Source organism: Penicillium diatomitis (genome assembly GCF_028827545.1).
Source record: "Penicillium diatomitis strain IBT 30728 chromosome Unknown utg000002l_segment0_segment0, whole genome shotgun sequence".
NCBI classification, from domain to species: domain Eukaryota; kingdom Fungi; phylum Ascomycota; class Eurotiomycetes; order Eurotiales; family Aspergillaceae; genus Penicillium; species Penicillium diatomitis.
In genome coordinates, this window is record NW_026623174.1 from 2,461,529 (window position 1) to 2,483,340 (window position 21,812).

At 51.0% G+C, this 21,812-nt stretch overlaps 6 protein-coding genes across 6 annotated transcripts; 4 read left to right on the plus strand and 2 right to left on the minus strand.

The window, feature by feature from the left end:
• Nucleotides 1–95: 95 nt before the first annotated feature.
• pkhB (putative sensor histidine kinase/response regulator) lies at nt 96–5,906 on the plus strand (the record flags this gene model as incomplete). The annotated part of the gene is made up of 3 exons (XM_056931561.1): nt 96–5,357; nt 5,436–5,549; nt 5,610–5,906. 3 exons carry the CDS (start codon nt 96–98, stop codon nt 5,904–5,906), a joined length of 5,673 nt encoding a protein of 1,890 aa, XP_056793592.1.
• A 3,977-nt stretch (nt 5,907–9,883) lies between these two features.
• N7539_001959 (uncharacterized protein) lies at nt 9,884–10,259 on the plus strand (the record flags this gene model as incomplete). Its single annotated transcript, XM_056931562.1, has 2 exons — nt 9,884–10,124; nt 10,195–10,259. 2 exons carry the CDS (start codon nt 9,884–9,886, stop codon nt 10,257–10,259), a joined length of 306 nt encoding a protein of 101 aa, XP_056793593.1.
• An 850-nt stretch (nt 10,260–11,109) lies between these two features.
• N7539_001960 (KxDL motif-containing protein) lies at nt 11,110–12,020 on the plus strand (the record flags this gene model as incomplete). The annotated part of the gene is made up of 3 exons (XM_056931563.1): nt 11,110–11,423; nt 11,576–11,728; nt 11,939–12,020. The coding sequence occupies 3 exons, from the start codon at nt 11,110–11,112 to the stop codon at nt 12,018–12,020; spliced, it is 549 nt and encodes a 182-aa protein (XP_056793594.1).
• Nucleotides 12,021–13,009: 989 nt separating this feature from the next.
• N7539_001961 (AAA family ATPase SEC18) lies at nt 13,010–15,638 on the minus strand (the record flags this gene model as incomplete). The annotated part of the gene is made up of 3 exons (XM_056931564.1): nt 13,010–14,881; nt 14,934–15,249; nt 15,589–15,638. 3 exons carry the CDS (start codon nt 15,636–15,638, stop codon nt 13,010–13,012), a joined length of 2,238 nt encoding a protein of 745 aa, XP_056793595.1.
• Nucleotides 15,639–15,985: 347 nt separating this feature from the next.
• Nucleotides 15,986–19,349, minus strand: N7539_001962 (protein arginine methyltransferase RmtB; the record flags this gene model as incomplete). The annotated part of the gene is made up of 5 exons (XM_056931565.1): nt 15,986–17,066; nt 17,469–18,215; nt 18,270–18,507; nt 18,570–18,980; nt 19,109–19,349. The coding sequence occupies 5 exons, from the start codon at nt 19,347–19,349 to the stop codon at nt 15,986–15,988; spliced, it is 2,718 nt and encodes a 905-aa protein (XP_056793596.1).
• Nucleotides 19,350–19,637: 288 nt separating this feature from the next.
• On the plus strand, nt 19,638–21,106 carry N7539_001963 (Mo25 family protein; the record flags this gene model as incomplete). The annotated part of the gene is made up of 5 exons (XM_056931566.1): nt 19,638–19,742; nt 19,802–19,862; nt 19,979–20,457; nt 20,517–20,789; nt 20,870–21,106. The coding sequence occupies 5 exons, from the start codon at nt 19,638–19,640 to the stop codon at nt 21,104–21,106; spliced, it is 1,155 nt and encodes a 384-aa protein (XP_056793597.1).
• Between the last annotated feature and the right edge of the window lie 706 nt (nt 21,107–21,812).

Here is a 21,812-nt window from a genome sequence, read left to right on the forward strand (position 1 = left end):
CAAGAAATGATCGCCCGGCTCGGCCTTTGCGCTTCTCGTACTGTTCAAGAATCCTAAGTTGGTTGCTTTGTGATCAGATTGGTGGAGGCGCGAGAATGGGAGACGTGCGTAGTGGGAGTCATCCTTCTGGTCCTTTACAACCGGGAACAGTCTCGACCGACGCCCTGTCGCCCTCTCGTGTACGATCGGCAAAGTCCTCTACCGTGGAACAAGCAGTCCATGAGAACGAGGTGAGCACAGTGACTGCAGATGACAAAACAGGTCATCTGGCCCAATCTTCGGGCTCGGAACCGCAGCTGCCCCGATTTTCTCGTGGCGACTCTGGAGAGAACCTGCGAGGTCTCACACCCATCACCGAAGACACGCGATCCGAGAGCGAGCAGCTGGAGGAGCAAGGAAGAAGCTCGCAAACACTCAAGGAGCTGAAGAGGCAAATGGAAGAGCTGCTCGTATACCAACAAATGCAACAGCACCAGAACCAAGGCGGCGTCGCGAATCAGTTCGCGGGTGGCCTCTCGAATGACACACCCAAGAAACGTCGACTTTCTCATGTCAACACGGAGGTACCTTTGACGATACTGGGTCCCTCGTCAGGGTCGGTGGGGTCCGCAGGCACCATCAAGGCCGATGACAATTATGGCTCAGCCACGACAGATCACACCGTCTTCCAAACTCCTTCTTATCCCTTTCCACGTGTTCAAAATCATGGTTTCCATCCGGACCTCGACCAAACAGGGCGCTCCGGTCAATTTCGATTGAAGCTGCCATCTGAGAGGCTACGATCGTCGACTCCCGGCTCTCAAGGCTCTGACGACCATCATCCCTCTCCTCGATTGTCCGGCGCGCAACCCTCATTCCTCCCGCAAACCGGTGAACCTCTAGCAGACGACTCGGACTTCCCCACCCCAAATCTATACGACCTTTCACTTCGATTGAACGCCGAACCGGGACTGGACGCCTGGTGGGCCAACTTGACCGACATTTTTCAGGCACATTATGGAGCGGAGCGGGTCTCTCTCGCAGTCCCGGGAGACTTGACAGACTTGGAAAACGTGCCATGGGGCCAAAAGGCCGTCTTCAACCAGAACGTGCCTTCTACACATCAAGATACGCAATCATCAGCAGCCTCCGGTCGGAGGCCTTCAACTGTCAATTTGGGCGCACCATCGCAGTATGACGACTCATTTCATGGCAGCAATCCCGCGTCTACACCCGGACTTAAGAGTCCGATGTCTGCGCGGCCACCCTTGGAATCTCGTCATTCGTTTGCTGGGTTTGCGCATAGCAAGAGGGCTGCGCATACGTCCGAATGGGAAAAAAGCCAAGAAACACCAAAGGCCCCAACAAGAGCTGAGAGGAAGAATGCTCGTACCCCGGGGTCACTGCACCCGACAGAGGTCCCGCCAGGTCTCAGCGGTACCCGATTCACTACCGCTCCGCCTGAGTCCTACGATGTAGGCAATTCAGCTCCGTCTCAATTGCGAAACGCTGTCTTCACTGTTCCCCGACCATTAGAAGTGGAACCAGACCCTCTGGTGAAGCGAGCTGGAGTAGTCAAGCTATTCGGCCGAAGCACTCCCGTGATCCTGACTCGTGAATACACCGCCGATTCTATCGACGCTCTTGGGATGGACAATGGGATTCCAAGAAGTCCAAACGAGTCTATTCAAAGGACTCCCAATGCAGAGGGTCCTGATGCATCGACATCTGCTACCCACGGTCAAAAGGCGCCAACCACTCGTCGGATTGGCACTTTTAGGTCTGGAGACTATGAAGAGTACGAGCAAATACCCCAATCACCATGGTCACAATCCCCGGCTCCCTCACCGGCACCTCGAACCCATGCGGACCAGAACCCATTTTTCACATCGCATACCGTGGACGAAAGCGCGTTCTCCAAGAATCCGCCCCACCACGACTACTCTAATTCGCGGCCATTGGAAGCTATCGGAGTGGATTATTCCAAAACTGTCGTTCACATCCCCTTAATTCATGGGGCACATTCTGATTCCGGCTCATTCTCAACCTTGAGGTTTCCAGTCGCTGTTGTTTCAATACTCTCACCCATCGTTCCGTATCCCGTGAATCTCCGTCAATCGCTCGTACATTTTATGCCCCACCTTACGTCGTCATTTTGTCTTGCACAGCACTACAGCCAGCTGGAAAGACAACTGGCTTCGAAAGTGGAAACACCCCGCTTTGGTCACCTTCTTGGACTGGGTGGCACCTTCTCAGATGCAAGCAGTGAATTGGAACTTGTGGCGGGCTTGAGTGGCCACATGAACTACGCGACTAGCGATCATAGTTCAATGTCTGCACAAGCAAGCATCACGAGTCCCAGTGATCGATCGTCGAACAAGTTGAGCCCTGCTATCTCCGCACTGGGAACCCCCGGCTTCGATCTTGGTTATATGGGCCTGAATTCTGCCACCCAGTCCCCGGCTCTGTTCAGTCGTGGTGGAGAACACATTGACAGCTACTTTCACGTCCAGCATATGAGGTCATCTCGTGATACTGGGTCCACTCAGAAATCTCGCCTTTCAAAAACAAAGTCAGCACTATCAGCGTCGACGCCGACTTCGCCAGGAAGATTACCCTCCAAGACGTCTCATAACGAAGATGAAAACGCTGGCCAAGAGTCGGCCTCGAATGTAGCATCTCCAACCCAAGACTCGCGTCCGCAGCACGCGTTTCCGCCCAATCAACCTTCAAGGCAAGGATCGACAAATTCCTTCTATACTCAGCTGCAGCGAGAATTGCCGCGTCCATTTTCGGACACAATTGCTCAATTAATGTTGAACTCCGTACCCCTTCATCTTTTCTTGGCAAAGCCCCAGAGTGGCGAAGTCATCTGGACTAATGCCAAATTCGACGCGTATCGCCGAGGGAAACCCCAGGAGCAGCGATTGAGGGATCCATGGCAGAACATTCATAGCAGCGAACGAGAGCATGTGTCCAGCCAGTGGTTGAATGCTCTGCGTACGGGGTGCCAATTCACGGAACGGGTTCGTGTAAGACGCTTCAACGACGAGACTGCATACCGATGGTTCATCTTCCGCGCAAATCCGCTTCTATCATCAACGGGCGAAGTTCTATATTGGATTGGATCCTTCCTCGACATTCATGAACAACATATCGCAGAATTGAAAGCCGCCCAAGAAAGAGAGAAATTCGCAACTGATGCTAAGTATCGCGCCTTCTCGAACTCGATTCCACAGGTGGTGTTCGAGGCAACAGAGAACAAAGGTTTGATCTTTGTTAATGAGCAATGGAATCTCTACACTGGCCAAAGTCTCGACGAAGCATTGAATCTTGGCTTCGCCAAACATGTCCATCCAAATGACCTTGAAAAGTGTGGGGGACTAGCCACGCAAGCTAGTCAACCACTTGCGACAGACGAGGCGGAGTCCAAAGTCAATGGGGAGCCGGGCAATCTACACACCGAAAGTCATCGTGTCTCATCTGCTCTCGACGAGCTAGTAAGACGTGGCGTTGCCTCTTTACAGAAAGACGAAAACGGCCGTGTCTTTTATTCCACCGAGATTAGATTGCGATCAAGGGGCGGCGACTACCGATGGCACCTTGTCCGGCTTGTTCGTGTTGAAACAGGTAGTTTTGGAAAAGAAGAAGCGTCCTGGTACGGCACTTGCACTGACATCAACGACCGCAAAAACCTGGAGCGTGAACTCAACAAAGCTATGACTCAACTCAACAATCAAATGGAGTCGAAGACCAAGTTCTTCAGCAACATGTCTCATGAGATCCGGACGCCCCTCAATGGAATCTTGGGTACCATCCCTTTCATTTTGGACACGCAGCTAGACACAGACCAGCGGCGCATGCTCGATACTATTCAGAACACCTCTACCAACCTGCGAGAATTGGTAGACAATATCCTGGATGTCTCACGTGTCGAAGCTGGCAAAATGTCCATGGTCAACTCATGGTTCCATGTGAGGTCTATGATCGAAGACGTTATCGACACTGTTGCATCGCGGGCGATCGACAAAGGTCTGGAGATCAATTACCTGATGGAGGCCAATGTTGCATCCATGGTTATTGGCGATCGCTTCCGCATTCGCCAAGTGCTAATCAACTTAGTGGGCAACGCAGTCAAGTTCACCACGCAGGGAGAGGTTTACATTCGTTGCAATCTTGTTCGTGAGCCAGCAGCGAAGCTCAAGAACACAGAAGCCTTCTTAAGTTTCGATGTTGTCGACACTGGCAAAGGATTCAGTTCCCAAGATGCTGAACGTCTTATGCAGCGTTTTAGTCAGCTTGGTGAGAATGGCTCGCAACAACATGCGGGAAGCGGACTGGGCTTGTTCTTGTCCAAGCAACTCGTCGAAATGCACGGAGGTAAACTTATCCCGAGCAGCAAAGAAGGCCAAGGAGCCCAATTTTCCTTCAATGTCAAAGTTGATGCACCTCCGCCGCCATCTCCAGCTGAGCGTCCATCCCTATTCCGCCAGGCTTCGTCTGTTTCGAGGAGGCCAGCCACATCCAGGACGACTTCATACGACCAGAGTAATTTCCACCCGCCCAGAAACCAGGACCACATCCTCAATATGGCAAGTTTATCCCGCGGACTTGAGTCTCCGGGTTTCGAACTCGGCCCTTCAGGCTTGTACCCGACCTCCACTATGTCATCCGCGTTGCCTACACCAGACCTGCAGACACCCTCACCCCCCTTCTCTGCCACGAGTGCGCACTCTGCCAGCGAGACCCTGGATGTGGCATCAGGGACATCGGGTCGTCTCCCCACGTCGCCTTCGCAGGGCTCCATATCTGGGTTGCACCGCCCGTCGTCTCATGGACCCTTGTCGATTATGATCCTCTGTCCGCTCGACAACACTCGCAAGGCCACGAAACAGCACATTGAGCAGGTCGTGCCACATGAGATTCCGTTCAAGATCATCACTTTAGTGGATATCGACGAATGGAAGGACGCAATACATTCAGACCCCGGAGCAAACTGTACTCATCTGGTTCTCAATCTGCCTTCGAATGACGATATCTCCGAAGTCATTCAGTACGTGTCTCAACGTGAACCGGGGCATTCTCCCGTTATGGTGATCATTTCGGACTTGTATCAGAAGCGCCAAATTAGCGGAAGTGTCAAAGACTTGGCTGCCACGGGTAGAAGCGTCTACATTGTGCCCAAACCAGTGAAGCCTTCTTCCTTTTCGCCTATCTTCGACCCAGATAGCAAGCGTGAACTGAGCAAGGACCGCAATCAAGATATGGCACGCGAAATCAACAACAACTTCAAGACTGTATCAAAGATGGTGAAAGAGGTGCTTGGTAACAAGGGCTACCGGGTCCTGCTTGTCGAGGACGATGAGACTAATCGCGATGTAAGTTGTCAAGAGTTGACGCATGCAGGCTATACTTGTGTTGCTTCGGTCAATCAGACGCTAACCGTCCGTACATAGGTCATGCTCAAATACCTTGACAAGATCAAGCTGATGTCGGAAACCGCCTCGAACGGACAAGAATGCACGGACATGGTCCTCTCTAAGGAACCGGGATACTACTCCCTTATCATCGTGAGTGAATGTGACAATCTGAAGCAAGGCTCGTTTTATCTGACTTGAGGGACCCACTAGTGTGATATCCAAATGCCCATCAAGAATGGCTATGATACTTGTCGGGAGATTCGAGCCTGGGAACAGAAGAATCATTATCCTCAAATTCCGATTATGGCACTATCAGCCAACGCGATGACGGACCAAATCGAAAATGCCGCGCGAGCTGGTTTCAACGACTACGTCACCAAGCCTATCAAGCACAACGAACTCGGCAAAATGATGATGGGCCTGCTGGATCCGGGCAGGCCTCTATCACTGCTTCGAGATCGTCTCAATGGAGGGGGCGCAGATGCCGCCCAGCCCGACCGCCGATAGCCACCATCCTCCTCTCCTGGTTGCAATCTTTGAAGGTTTCCGCAAATCCCCTCTCAAGTCTTCTTTGTGACGCACACCAGCCGTAACCTCCTTCCGGCTGCGCGACACCTCGGCTCTCTCGACGCTTCGTGATTCCAATTTCGAACTGGATCTCGCTGCAGCATCGAACTCAAAGGCCTAATTGGCTGCTCGCTCCTCTCTCTCGTGATCTCTATCTGAGTCATTCAACTAAGGCTGCAAGGGGTGATGCGAGTGGGTCATGTGAATGACTTTATCTTTCACTGTGGATGCTCAGCGGCACGACGTCGTACAGTAGTGAGACTGTTCCGCATCTGGTCTACGATCGTCGATCTATATTGCATGCGCTTAGCTCTCAGGCTATGAATATACGTCTCCTTCGGCCGCGGATCATCCGCCTCGGCACACGTTACCGGCTGCACATCACTTGACTCGGGAGTTTGAGGGTCTTCTTCTCTTCTTGTATTATTCACTATAAGTGCTGTATTTATGTTGGCATCTTCTATGCGTGGTTTTGCAAGCCAAAATCACGTTGTTCCGTTTCTTGATTTTGCGTGCGCGAAGGTCCGTTTCTAATGATGTACTCCCTCTTCTCATCGTCATTTGGAGCCTCTTTTTTTTTTTTTTTTTTTCTTTGCTTTCGTCGTTCCTACCCTGATTCCTTTCTTGTGATACCAGATTATGAGCGCAACGACAATGGTCTTTCTTCATTCGATTCAGATTCTAGAGTTACATTATGTCGATAATCCTACATTCCTAAATGCTCTTCCACCTCATTCTTTTGCCATTGGAGTAACGCTGGAACCTTATGTTAATCAACTGCGCTCTTGAATGATCAGCTCGACTGAGTTAAGCACAGAGCAGCAGCAGAATCACAACCGAAATATCCTTCCGTCCCGTAGGTGTAGACTTGACCTGGAAGGTTGCAGGGGGTTAAATTTCCGAGCGACTTATCGCGAGTCTTCCATGATTTTACAATGCCTTGGTCTGTCCGTCACCTTCCGCAGTGAATAACCAGCTTGGGTTCGAGTTCACTTGTATAGCGCGGCTCACTCATCTGTCAAAACATGATATAGTGAGGGACCGAGAACAGCTTAAACCCGACGCTCGAAGTATATTAGGTGCACAAGGTGGCAGATTTAAATAACGTTCCATTGAGATAAGGTTGGTACGTCGTCGAGTCATGATAGAAGTTGTTAGTCTCGGTCTCGGAATGGGTGGATTGTCTGTGGCTCTGTGCACGTCTGTTTTGTCTTGTGGGTCATCTCTTCTAGTACCTACATTAGGTAGGGAGTGCATAGTGCGTGCTGATGGCTGTGTACGGCATATCGAGAATCTCATGGATGGTACCATGAGTATGCGTCGCAAACAGCTTTCCTAGGCAAGTTGGACTTCGATTGCGTGAATATGGAGGTGGTATCATCCCCGGTTAGCAAGTTCGATCTACTCAGGTCTGGTGCTGCTTACGGTGGCGGAACTGATGGGTTGGGACCATACTACAAAGCTTTCACCTCCATCACCTAGTCACGTACACGGTACAACCAATTCACTATTCATGCGTCTTGTCTTGCAGAGTAGCTAATACATATATGATCATGATCGCATTGCACTCACTCTCCAGCTGTGGCCACGCAATCAACACCTACCTACATTGGAAGTGGTTCGCTAGTTGAAGAGTCGTGAATCATGCGGAAATGTTCGATGAGAATTCACTCCCTCAAAAGCGAGCCATGCTGGAATAGGAATGGCAAAGGTGAGTTGGCCATGCCGGTCCTCCAGTCACGATGTTGCATGTGGCGGTGAAGGAGCCCCGAAATGGACGGGCGAAAAGCGAATTGGAAAAAAGTTCATCGTCCGTCTTTTTTCCCCGCCCTCAACCCCACTTGGGACTTGGGGAGAAATCTCTTACTTCTTCTTACTTGCGCTGGATGACGCGCCAAAGGTCGGCTCGTTTGGGGTTGGGGAGAAGGTCTCTCTCGGTGGAGAGGAGCAAGGCTGGCCTGGTATCAGGCCTCACACTCACGTGAGGATCAATAGCTTCGACATACCTTCGTTTCGAGGGCACAAGGCTAATTCCCACTTCTCTGATTCATTGTCATTAGCTGGTAATCCTCAACCAAGAAGGCGACGATCTGAGTGGGGTGTCCTTGGTTGGCCCCGATCTCCCGATCTCGTTCAAATTCACTCATGGCAAGGAGATTAGCATCGATGAGAATGCGAAGAAATTGAGAGGAAACTCGGTCAGATTGATTTCATTCCAAAACAAAAAGAGTCTTTGTTTGATTGATTCCGGGGCGTAGCCTCCCAGAGTACAGGGCGTCTTTGTAAAAGCCTTGAATTGGTCGTCATTTGAGACAACCAGGTGTGGACTGTGGAGAGGACATCCCAGACAAACCTGGTACAAACAGTTATCTGGCCAGTGTATATGTAGGCATAGCTTTGGTCGCAGAGCCAGCACACTTCGAAGTCGCAGGGCTGGCTTCTAGAATTGCGCCGCTCTGATTGATGGCCCTATCGGAGTGGCACAGAAAGCCGGAATGGAACGCTGGTAGTAGTACTGTCGTAAGCAATGAAGCATTCCCAGAACGAGAGGCGGGGCGGAAAACAAAGGGCCAGTCGCGATGATAGGGAAAGAGTATTCCGGGCGGCCGATGGCGAGACTGTTTTCGTGGCTAGCAGTGCACTCGGCAGTCTCCACGGGATGGAATAGCCAGATTGTCTGATCACAACTGCCTGAGCTTGCGTTGAGAGGAGCCGAGACAGGACATGACAAGTCTGGTGAGCACCTCCTTGCAGTGACTTGTCGTAGATTCGAAGATGAAAGACGACTAGGGCAAGTAGCCAGGCGCATCATACTCGGAAGAGACCTTCACTTCCGCTCCATGGTGTCATTTCACTGTCGTACGGCTGGTCAATGGTCCATATCAACCCTGGAAATGTCAGGCTGTAAGGCACGCATGATGCTCTTGCATTGGGCGCAAATTGACTGAGGAGGCCGTGGGCTCATTCATCTGAGGGACTGTTCAACTGGCCAGACTTCCCCCGGCAAGCTTGGGCATTGAGGCATCCCACAGACAAAGTACCAGGTACATGTGGTAAGGCAACAAAGGCCGGCAGCCATGGACTGGCCACTACGGGCTTGTCATGAGCAGCCGTGCGTTCTCGAATCAGCACCAGCGTTTGTCAACGTTGCTGATCTGCACTTGTTGGGCGTTTGAACTCTCCTCTGCCCGAGGTCTTGAAACCGGGCAACAGACATTCAATCTCGCGGCCAATTCGAATCGAAGGAATCGATGACGGGATGGCTGCCTCGGCAGATGTCTTGCACTGCGGATCAATTTTCCCCATGGTAATAGCACGAATGCTTACACGGCACAAAGAGAATCACTCTTGTAGAAAGGGTGACTCAGTAGATGGAATGCGCCCTGGCAGGCGCCTGAAGCGCTTGTTGATACTCTGATGCTTTTTTCCCACGGCACCTCGACCTTACTCGATCATGCGAGTGAGGCTTTTTGGTTTGCCGGCACTGGGGATCAGCCGCATGCGAGGCGGACAAACGGAGGGCCCAGGGATCCCCACGGCAAGGCATTTCTTCGCACGCGCATATTTTCTCGCTCTTGTGTCACCGAATCTGTCAGCAAGAAGCCATGCAGGTGCGGCTTTTCCCACTTTGTACTGCGCTGCCCGGACTGGGGTACCTCTCATCAGACCAATACTGACCCGATGAAAATAATCCCGGCAAGCGGTACCATGAGGTCGCACTAGAGCGTAGTCCGGGTTCCCCACGGTTCGTCAAGCCATGCATTGATGTCCGACGACGTGATCTTCAGGCTGTGCAACAAGGTCACTTTCAAAGGCCCCGTCTCGCAGGTATCTCTTCTCTGATGCCGTCTTGAAAGCGATTCAAAAGGGTTGAAGCCCATCTCCAATATTGAGTCGGCACATTTGCCTTTCAGCTTATGATGCCTCTCGCTGGACGAAACGATGTATCAAACCAAACCTTGGCAGGGTATCCGCCAACCGGCTTCATCGCAGAGACCTGGCCCATTGAGGGAGCTGGAAAGATTGCCCGAACCCAATGGAACTTCCAGCTCATGATAGGTCTCTCGCATGAAAACCGAAAGACAGAATACAGAATGGTCGAGAGTGGAAAGTTGTCGGTCCTGAATTCCCTCGACCCGGCCACATTGATCATCAGCGGTATGGGTGGTCCCTATCCACTCTTTCGCTGGATAGCAATTCAACACTGATGATGTGATCTGACTTCTAGTCTTCCCAGCCTCCCCAATTTTGAAGGCAGGGCATTTCCTCTGGTGGAGGTGGGATGTGAAATGAGACCACATAATCAAGGGGGCAAACACGGGAGTAAATCAGGAGGAGCGAAGATTTGGAGGAGTGGGCCTCTTTTTATACTTGCTCCGCGGGCCGAACTGCACCTCTCCTCATGTCGTTCGAGTTCTTTCGTTTGCTTTTCAGGCGATGTGAAGTAAGACCATCTTAGGCTCCAATTTTTGCGACCATTCCGTTTTATGGAAATGAAAGAGGGGCGACGTAGACCAAGATTGAGAGCGTCAGAGGGAGGAGTAGCCACCGGCAGCTGGGAATCCGAGTGGACAAGGTCAGACTCAACTCGTTCCGCGCAGACTTTCACATTCGGAGCGGGGGCCACGAGGTCCAAGAGACGAATCGGCGAACAGAAACAGAATAAAACTGCAGCCGAGACTCGGAGAATGGAGTTTTTCTGTCAATCGAAAGTGGAAAGAGGGAGGGGGTGAGTTCCAAGTGCTTTCGATCCTCCAATGGCTCTCCTCCAACGCCGCTCATCCTTGCCTTCCCAACCACGCCTCCTCATCACAAATGAACCATTGCGATGGATGTGATGAGTTTTGGACTTTCCGTCGGAGAGAAGACTCTCCGCTGGGGTCTATAAAAGCTTCCATTGGGACCGATGGTCAGTTGAGCCCTCCTTCTTCCCTAGTCCTCACTCTCAGTCAGTTCCTCATACTGTCCGGTCCAGGCACCTTCACTCATATAAGTCACCTTATTATACTGGCTTCTTTGGTCTATAATAAGAATTTCACATACCCATTGACCTCTATTTAGCAACTCGTCGGTGAGATTGCTGCCAGCTGGAAACATTCTATCCTTCTCTTGAACAATACCTCTGCATCCTTGCCCTATCAAAATGGCCACCCAGCGTCATCTCTATCAGCCCAGCGCTTATCACACCAGCCTGCCATCAAAGACCCCAGTATCGACACATCTGTATCCTATCTCACGAGTCCCTGGCTCGCCGCCAGAGTATTCAGACGCCAGCACCACTGGGGGCAGTCGCAGCTCCGGTGGTCTCACGTTCAGCTCTGCTGGTCGTAGTGTGGACTACGATTCCAGCTCGGCGTCGTACTCTGGTGTCGATATGGTTGATATCTTGAGCGACCGCATGCAGACTGCATTTGATCCAACTTCCCTGGACAAAGGTCTAGCCAAACAAGCGCAAACGTGAGAGCCTCTCCATTTTTGCAAAGATCTATCTTCTTGTCAAGACGAGCAGCCAAAATTCGCAGCACAGGCAAGGAGAGAACCCAGGAACGGGAATTCGTACCTTCTTGATATCTGAGAAAGCGAAGCTGATGAATCTGCTGCTTCTACAGTTCTGGTCATCTGAATGCCAAGCAGCGCGAGCTGCTTGAATTGCAAGCCCTAGCCCAGCGTCGGCTGAAGGGTGTGCGCTCAAACTTTGCAGAGGGTGTGAAAACCGCGCGGGAGACAAAGCGCGATTTGGAGTGGACTCAAAAGCGTGTCAGGTAAGATTGATACCAAGTTTTCTCTGCGAATGTCCTGAGACCCTTGAACGACGGACGTCAACCAGTTCCGCCCCGCTCCGCGCAGGGGTCAGGTTTGCTCCGCTCCGCCAGGGGAGTGCTTGGCACGTGCGTCTGGGGGAGGATCGACGCCGCATGAACGCACTGCATGTGAGTTGTAGAAGGAGGCTGACGGAGATTTTGTACCAATAGCGCGCTGAAGAGCAAGGCCGAGAAGTCCCACCCGGATGAATACCGCCGTTCGGCGAAGAAGTACACTTATGACGAGTACTGATTCAGCGACCTCGGGGACTGCGTGGCTGTCTCGATGGGGCTGAGGTAACTGTTTTTGGGTGAAAACCTTTCAATTTGAAGAAAAGCCGGCATGTAATGTGACGGACAGGTGATTCAGTATGAGGCTATCGGGCGTCTTGAAGAATGGGTTTGGCGTAATCGTGTTGGCAATTTTGTGTATCGTCTTGCAGGCGTCAATGTTTTGCAGATAATTTTACCTAGGCTCTATAGCCGAGGTCGTGTTTGATCACAAAGATGGAACGGTCATTCAGTCAAGGACATTTATAGCTTTCTTTAAAGACAATTTCCTCGGCTTGTGTATGGTTCATGCGCTGGATTAGGTAGTGTCCACTTGTGCTGATCTGCACGAAGAAGCTCCTGTTTTGAGTTGAGGATACGTTCCACGTCCAATGAAAGTTGCAGGAGGTAGCTTGCCTATTAATATCCACCCCGGGGTCACGAGATATGGGAGACTACAGGTTTCAGGTATAGCAGGTAGGTCCGTGTACAATTCATCTGTTATGAATGGCAGCTTGAGACCATGTCGTAAACAATAGCCCAGAAATGCCCATCTTGAATTCATTGTATATTGAAGGACCGCCTGGGGTCCGGCCGCTTGATCTGATGGTGAGTCCTGTTCTGGCTACCAATAATTCTGAAGTGACGCCATTACTAGGCAGGTTGTCATTCAGGTTACAGGGTAATAGAAACATGAGATGACGAAGCTTGAGTTGAAGGCGCCGCTGCATCGTCTCACACACGAAAGAAACAAGCCCTGCGAATAAATTGGCACATGTGGTGAAAGCTAGCTTCAATCTGCGGCTGTTGAAGAGACATCCGGTTTCCATCCACTACCTCTTGAGATTTCATCCCTGAACCTCGATGTGGACGACCGAAGCCACCAAAAAGGATAACGGCTACATATAGAGGATCATTCAAAAGGCGTTGCTAACAAGACGAAACAAGTGAGGCATTGCTATATCTGTAATTCTAGGCGAAGGTCTGCTCTTCTTGAATGGCGCGATTGATCACTCGGATAAATCGGCCGACTTTATCAACGTCTTGCTTCGCGGTCTCAATACCGAGAAGCACCTTCTTGATCCCAACACTGATTCGGCTGTCATCAGCCAAACCACCAATGCCCTCGAGGGCTCGAGAGATCTCCTGCGCATCGAATGCACCTGATTTCTCCATCACGTACCGCAGTTCTTCGAAAGAAAGGACATTAGGGACCATGATATCTGAGTTGAAAGAGTTAAAAACATCCAGCTGTTTCATCAAGGCACGCTCAGTGGTCGTGGCAAGGATCAATAGGCGACGACCTTGGGTGGGTGGCTTGCGGAGGAAGACCATCAGAGCCTGAAGCACGTTGTTGCTGAAACGGGGACCAATCGGTACCCAGTCAATGATGCGCTCGATATTGTCCACGACCACAATACTCGTGCGACTCTTATAAGCACTGTCGAAAATGCGGCTAATGTGAGAGATTTTGGCAGCTTCATTGAACCCAACCATATCTTCGGGGCTGATCAACTTGATGAAGGGGAATCCTGAGTCGATAGCCATACGAGCCGCCAATGCCGTCTTTCCGCTTCCAGGAGGTCCATGAAGCAAAACGGAAAATAGTGGAGTTGACTCGGCCTCTCCGACTTGCTTCACAAACAATTCACCCTCACGCAAGATCTCATTGATAGTGTTGGAGTAATGGATCACGCCATACTGAATTCGGCTAGAAAGTTCCTCCTCGGACACACCAAAGGCAGGTTTGACCTCATCGAGAGCATGATGGAAGTCAGAGCGATTGACCTTCATGTTCACAACGTCTTCACTGACACCAGCCATGGTCCCGACCTTGACATGCCGTGAGAAAGCGAAGGAGGATGCTGATTTGACTAATCCGGCGATTTCAGCACCGGAGAAGTTCTTTGTCAATTGAGCCAATTCTTCCAGGTTCACATCGGTATCCATCACGTTGTTGGTGCGCATCTTCTCGGTGTGGATTTTCAGGATTTGGCTTCGGCCCTTCTCATCCGGTAGTGAAATCTCCATGTGCACCTCCAGGCGGCCAGGACGAAGTAAAGCCTCGTCAATCATGTCTTTTCGATTGGTCATACCGATAAGCAAGATGTTGTTGAGCTGATCAACACCGTCCAATTTGGACAACAGCTGATTCACCACGCTATCTCCTACACCAGTACCGCCGCCTGCACCACTTCCACGCTGCTTGCATACAGCATCCAATTCGTCGAAAATGATGATGTGCAGACCACTCTCATCACCTTTCTCTTTATACTCCTTCTCCGCATCGGCGAACATCTTTCTGATGTTCTCTTCGGACTGGCCGACATACTTGTTGAGGACTTCCGGTCCATTGATGATTTTTGGCTCCCGTGCATTTAGCATTTTGCCGATCTGACGAGCAATCAATGTTTTACCAGTACCAGGCGGCCCATAGAGAAGAAGGCCTTTGACGTGCTGGATTCCCAATTTCTCGACGAGTCCCGGTGGGAAGATTCGTGAAGCAAAAGCACGACGGAAGATTGTGCTAAACTCGGAATCCAGACCACCAATGCCCATATCCTCGAATTTGAACCCCGGCTGGATGATAGAGTTTGCTGCTGGCCGGCGGTTGGATGGCTTGACATTGATACCAGTTTGAGTATCTTTGAAGAAATTCAGCTGAGTGTGGCGGGTGATGATGCCTCGAGCCGTGGGATTGGTCTCAGTGTCGCCAGCAGTCATGTTGGGCTTCTCGGATGTCAAGTCCACTCTTTGGACGGTCTTAACTAGGAGGAGGAGCGGAATACTCTTGTGGTCCATGAGGACCCGCTGGCCAGGAGCGAGTATTTGGTTCTCGAAATTCTGTTGTTGTCAGTAAAATGCCCAGTCTGAAAGCTTCCGGACCGAAACCTACCCTGATCACGGCGCTCGTAAGCTCCTCTTGGTCGTAAGGAATCTCCGTCCGCTTCTTGGTCGAAGCGAAGCTGACCTCAATATCCGCAGATCCCAGGTAAGCCTGACCTCCTTGGCTGAAAGGATCATACATCTGCACTTTTATAGCGTCTCGCATACCCACACCAGCCCATGTTCGTTGGGGATCCGACATGCTCATATAGCCGGGAGGGAAGCCCTCCAGTGGCCGGGCAGAAAGTACGTAGAAATCATTGATCAGGAGAGTCAGATCGGCCCCATCTGGTCGAGGTGGAATATCTTGAGGTGAAACAGCAACCCTATAACAATCAATATTGACCAAGTCGCAAGCATTTGGGTCTACTCACAGATTACCAAATGTGAAGTTGTCATTTGGACTCTTGCTTGGGTGAAGTGTCCACGTCCGATCTCCAGCTACACCACCCGGCCCTCCAGTAACGGGTGGGCGCGCTGACATCTGTGGTGAAGGTCCCCCATACGATCTTACTCCATCAAGCGCGTCAGTCATGGATACGTCGTCGTCGCGGGGCCAGCTGGTCCTGTTTGTTGGGGTCAAGCCGTAGGCATCACAATCATACCGTGGGGGTGCTTGGTTAGGGTTTGAATAACCCTGTTGTGAGGGGCGTCCCCCATCGGACCTGCCTCCGAAGGGATTTGGCACAGATGGGGTATTGTTCCGGTTGAACATTATGAGTGATTGAGGTGTCAAGTTGGCCACGAGGGCAGAATTGCGAGTATTCTTGGGGGAAGCTCCGTCACCTCGAGGGGGAACAGCCCCATGGACTGTGGAGCGTTATCGATAAGGCCACCTACAGCTTCCTAGCGTAACCATCCCAGGCCTTGGCAATCAGGCAGCAAAGACAATCCATGTTGCCCTTGCCTACCGTCTACAGTATTCTTTCGATGGAAGATCGTCTTGAACAACTGACAAAAATTGCAGCACTACTTTCTGAGCTATACCTAAGGTAGCTCAGGAGCAGTTCCCGCGTGTCGAAACAAATGATAGCGATGGGTACGCTGGATGTGATCACGATGTCATATATTATCCCGGGAGACTACTCGTGAGCTCTCGGATTTATGGTGTCTATGACTGCCCTCAGTATGGCGTGAGCGATCTGATGAATGATGTCGCCGTCGATGGAGGCTATCTCGACTTTTGTGTCGGTGCCGATCGTGATGATGCCTTCTAGACCTGTCTTTCTCCCGCGATGCGGAACTTCTTTCCGCAGGCGCATCAAGGCTGAAGCCGTCCAGTGTCCCCTCAGACCGGGCCAGTCTGTCTCGGCGATGTCTTGCTTGACGGCGTTCTTCAGTGTCGAATGCTTGCAGCTCTGCCTGTTTTTCTTCCCTCCATCTTTTGCGTTCCTGCTCGGTTGCTCTCAATTGTCGAACTCCCCGTTTCATTGCGGCCAAGGGGTCATTAGAACTCAAGCGCGCTTTCTCCCTTTCTTTGCGCCTGGGGTCTTCATTTCCCCAGACGTCCTTTCCAGATATCGAGTCTGGAGCGACCGCGGCCTGGCTGGCAGAGGAGTACCAAGGCCGACGACCAACTTGCTCTTTGAAGCCTGCCGCGTTGGAAAAGCGCATCGTGTATTGGTCCTCGAAGCGCTTTCTCTTGTCTGCAGCCTCAGCTTCGGCCTCCGGGTTCTTTTCTGTCTTTTGTACCCCAGTTTCCGCGGGAAACAAATTGATATGACCAGTTTTGTCCAACAACGGTGCTTCCGCATCTGTTCCAGCCCCATGAGAAACAATCGCAAGCCTATCCTCCGCATCCCTGGCTTCAGCTGCACGCTCTTTAGCTAGTCGAATATCCCGATCTGTATCGTCCTCCCCTGCAAGTCTTCTTCTTTTGCGAGGCTGCCCTGCGCTGTCAGCATACCTTCCGTGAGGCCCAAGTTTGGATCTCTGGCCAGGACGAGGCTGGGAAGGTGATGTAGGAGGAGGTGGTGGAGACAGCCTTTCTCCACGCAAGATCCGTATACGTCGTTCAGCATCAACTTCCTGCGTACGTCGCTCGGCTTCTTCTTCGCTAGCCTTGGCCCGCGCCTCATCCCGCTTGACGCGCTCGATGTTGTCCGGATTGTAGACATTCCATGATTTCTTTCCAAGAAGATGGCTGTTGACAGTGTCAGCACTACATATGATGGCCTTGAATGTAACTACTCACAGTGGCATTGTGGCGGGGGTTTCTAGAGGGGTAGATGAATTGAGGCAAATACATATCTTCCATGGTTGTTACAGGCCCGCAGGGCTCAGCTTATCGATAAACCTACCCCAGCCGCCCACAACTTTGAACCAACAACGCTCTAACTAATACCTCTTGCACATGTGGAATAAATGTGGGTCCATTGTGACGTTTGCGAGCAACGCCTTTCGACGTTTGACGACCTACTAGTATGAGTCCCTAGAAATGTATGCCCTTGCCGATAATGTCATGTAAAGTGATAGCGAAAGTGTGAGACATGGCCTTCATTTATATTTCATGAACCTCGAACATTTTGTGCAATATGTCGCTTACTGAAGAGACCAGCGCTGCACGCCCTTGATGGTCTCATTCGCCTGCCATTCAATGCTCAAATCCAGAAGGCGGGACCCTTGTTCTTTCTTCTGATATCCAATCTTACCCGTGATCACCTGACCCTTCTTGAGAGGTTGTGGTTCTTGCTTGCTGTAGTCAATCAGGCAGATTGTCTGCTGCCAATGTGTCTCGGTTCCAAATGGACCAGTCGTGAACGCAACGTATCCCTTCTTCTGCATATCAGCGGCAACCACGTTCTCAGGAACGGTTGAATCAGCAGAGGGCATGAAGAAAATGTCGAACCAGATGGCCCACCCATCAAGCGCATCGACGTCTTCACTGAGAGTCACCTTGAAATCCTTCAAGAAGGTCAATTCATCAACAGTGATGGTGTGCAATGGCAGAGAAAGGAAGACGGTCGAGTCCGCAGCAATGGAAGTGGTGGGAACATGGCGCACAAGCGCCTCGTCATGAATGTTCATTTTCATGGCGTCCATCTTGAAGCCGTAAACATTTTTCCAGAATGAGACGTGAGACGCAACAAAGTCCGGATCGGCATAGGGGGCGACACGGAGAGTAGCGTGTGATGGGACCATGAGTCCACCGGGGGCAAGGTACCGGTCACGAGCATAAATAACAGAGTCGAACATGGCTTCGAAGAGGAGAGCATATCCCATCCACTCAGAGATGATGATATCAACCTGCTCGACAGGAAGGGTGACTTCTTCAATCTTGCCGCGAATGCATCTGTGATATCATTAGCTTTCTGACCGAGGGGCAGATCACTGCGAAGGGACTTACGTGATCACATCGCCGAGACCGTTGTCGTACACAATCTCGCGAGCTCGATCGATGATATCAGAATTGTCAACGGAGATGACTTTCTTGGCACCAGCCTTGGCGCAGAACATGGACAAGATTCCTGTTCCACATCCCACATCCAGGACGACCTTATCCTTAAAGAGATGCTTGTTCTCGTACACAAAGTCGCGATAAGCATCAGTACGAATAGCGTCCTTGAGCATGGATTCGTGAATGGCTATCGCGCGCGACCAATGTTAGCGAGGACCGATCAATGGGCTCAATAGCAATACGACTTACTGTTGTAAGAGTAGGAGGTGAAATAGTCGGCATCGGCATCTTCCAGCCGATCCTTCACCGGGCGCTTCGAATTCTCTCCAGGCTCCAGCTTTTGATCCTCCTGATTCAATTGGTCGTCCAGGGACTTTTGCACGGCAAGTCTGTATTCAGAGAACTGAGTCTGTAGGCGTTCCAATTCCTCCTGCAGCTCCAGGACCTTGCGCTCAGCCTCAGTTCCCGGCAGAGTTTGCTCGTTTTGTTCCTCGGTAATATCATCCAAGCTGTAGAGAACAGCGTCATCCTCCAAAACAGGCTTCAGGTAGGCATCATCCGCAAACTTCTCTTTGGTGGAAACGTCAGGAGACAGATTGCCGGCCTTGGCCTCGGATCTAACGTAGTTGACCAGCTTGATGGTATCGAGGAAATCTAAGCCTGTAACACATGTTCAAGATTAGTATGATTTTCACAAAATCAGACCTATGTAAGCATGAAGACTGTCACGGTGGTCAAAAGAAGACTGATTCGTAAGGAAATACGCGAATGGCAGAGAAATTGCATACCAAGGTCTTTCTGAATCTTGACCAAGTCGAAACCATTCTTTTCTTTGCATTCTTTGAGCATGGCTCGCAGATCAGGGAAGATAGCGTTTGAGAATAAACCGACGACAGGCTGAGACTCGTCCTCGGGCTCAACGTCCTCCCATCCCTCTTCATTACTGCTGTCCGAATCGTCCGACACCGAGCGGACATCGGCGGGAAGGTCCCTGACAGGAAGATCAGTGGACTGCATAGAGGATGCCATTTCTGAGTCTCTGCAGCGCTGTATTTAGAAAAATCGTGGACAGTCACAACAGTCGCAAGGTCACTTTGAACTGGAGTTTGGCGGGGCAGGAGAAATTGACCGATAAAACGAAGAAAAAAAATCCGTTATCGCTGATTGCGGCCTGAGGCAAGTGGTTGCCCCGCTCCCGTTTGTTTATATCGCCTGCAAGGCGATCCATCGCTACATCATCCTCGGCAGACTACTGTCCATCGCATCGTGAATTCTTCCAGGCACCTTGACACTTCAGTGGGTGATCTTTTGACCACAATGTCATTTTTCTTCAATCGCGCTCGGTCGCGTCAACCGGCAGATGTTGTTCGCTCGACAAAGGAATTATTGCTAAGGGTGCAAGAAGCGCCTGGCAACCCCAAGGTACAGACAGGATTCTTGCGCTTCGATTAGACAAGAAATTTGTGCTGACTATCTGCTAGGCTGATGAGGAACTAGCGAAGCAGCTGGGGCAAATGAAGATCATTGTTCAAGGGACTCAGGGTTAGTTTAGCTCTGATTTGTTTTGCCCTCTCTCACTCGAACTTCCTCGGGGCTTTCGTCTCTGTCTAGATTGGGTCAACGTATGGAGCACAGCTAACCCGATTCAATTCTACCAGAAATCACAACATCGCCTGAACAGGTCCACGCACTTGTACAAGCAACACTTCAAGAGGATTTGCTCTTTGATCTCTCACGAACTATTCACCTACTTCCCTTCGAGGCTCGCAAAGACACCCAAACCATATTCTCTCACATCCTCCGCTTTCGCCCGGCGTCCTATGCGCCGGACAAAGATCCGCCTGTGATCTCATATATTGTGCATAACCGGCCGGAAATTCTTGTCGAACTATGTCGCGGCTACAACCAGAGCCAGAGTGCTATGCCTTGCGGAGTGATTCTGCGGGAAGCCCTGAAGTTTGACGTGGTCACGGCAGTGATCTTGTACGACCAATCGAGGGAAGACGAGCCTGCGGTACGACTGTCAGAGCTGAAACCTAGCCTTCCTCAGAGTGGAAATGGTGTCTTTTGGGACTTCTTTCACTGGATCGACAAGAGCAATTTTGAGGTCAGCGCGGATGCTTTCACGACATTCCGGGTATGACATCTTTCCGTCGAGCCAGCGAGCTGGATGAGCGCTAATTTTGTCGATGGCAGGAAATTCTCACACGCCATAAAAGCCTTGTGACAGCCTATCTCGCGACCAATTTTGACCTCTTCTTCAGCAGATTTAACAGTGTTCTCATCCAGTCAGAATCCTATGTTACGAAGCGCCAAAGCATCAAACTACTGGGTGAAATCTTGCTGGATCGGGCCAACTACAACGTCATGATGGCATATGTCGAGAGCGGAGATAATCTCAAGCTTTGTATGAAGCTCTTGCGCGATGATCGCAAGATGGTACAATACGAAGGATTCCATGTATTCAAGGTACGTTCACTGCAAACCCACTGCATCCTAACTCCCGGCATGATGAACATATTCGAAGAGGGTCAAGCTAAATGAGTCAGGTTTTTGTCGCCAATCCAAACAAATCGGTTGCAGTACAGCGGATACTCATCAACAACCGAGACCGACTACTTCGGTTTCTGCCCAAATTCCTCGAAGATCGGACAGATGATGACCAATTCACCGACGAGAAAAGTTTTTTGGTGCGCCAGATCGAACTTCTGCCACGGGAACCTGTTGATCGAGGCCGTCCCACCCGGGACGCCCAACCCGGGCACAACACGGCGGCAGCAGCTTGAGCCTAATTAGCATCCATGCGCAACGAGTGGAGAACCTCATCTCGTTTCTAAATGACTGCCCAATTTCTATTGCTCAATACTCAAGCCAAATGCGTGGCTGACAAAGACTGTCCGCCGGTCTACTGGTGTATCGAAGCGTTCATACCCTTGCATAAGGAGCTGATGGTGTTCCTCATACTAGCCTCAGCTGCCGGAGTTTCTGTTTCTGTCGTTTCTGGGTCTTTTCCAATCCATTCCTCCGATTTTAATACGGGGCATTGTTTTCTCCTGTACATGGCCCTACAAAGTACTAAGTACAATGAAGCCCTGAGAATGCACGACACGAGCTAGGCGATTTCCGCATATTGAGACCGTCCGGTGTCTCTCGGTTCAGTTCAATCTGCGCCTCATAGCCAGAATAGTCTCTCTAGATACTGCAAATTTCAATCTTACCTTGTAGTCCACGCGGTCGCCCTTCATTTTCCCGTCGCCTGACTCAAAACAAGTCAAGTCTTGTCTTAATCCACGTCATTCTCGGGCGCAACACAGTCACTGCGCTGCTGGCCACATGTGAAAGATCTTGCTTGTTTGGCAATCGCTGAGTTCCAGACTTCCGATACAAACCTAAGCACGCTTAGCGTGCTCCACTTCATCTCCTGGACCAAACTTTCGGCAGTCTCTCAGCGTTCTTTTGCTGAAGGCCCACCAGGTGCATACAAGCCCGGTG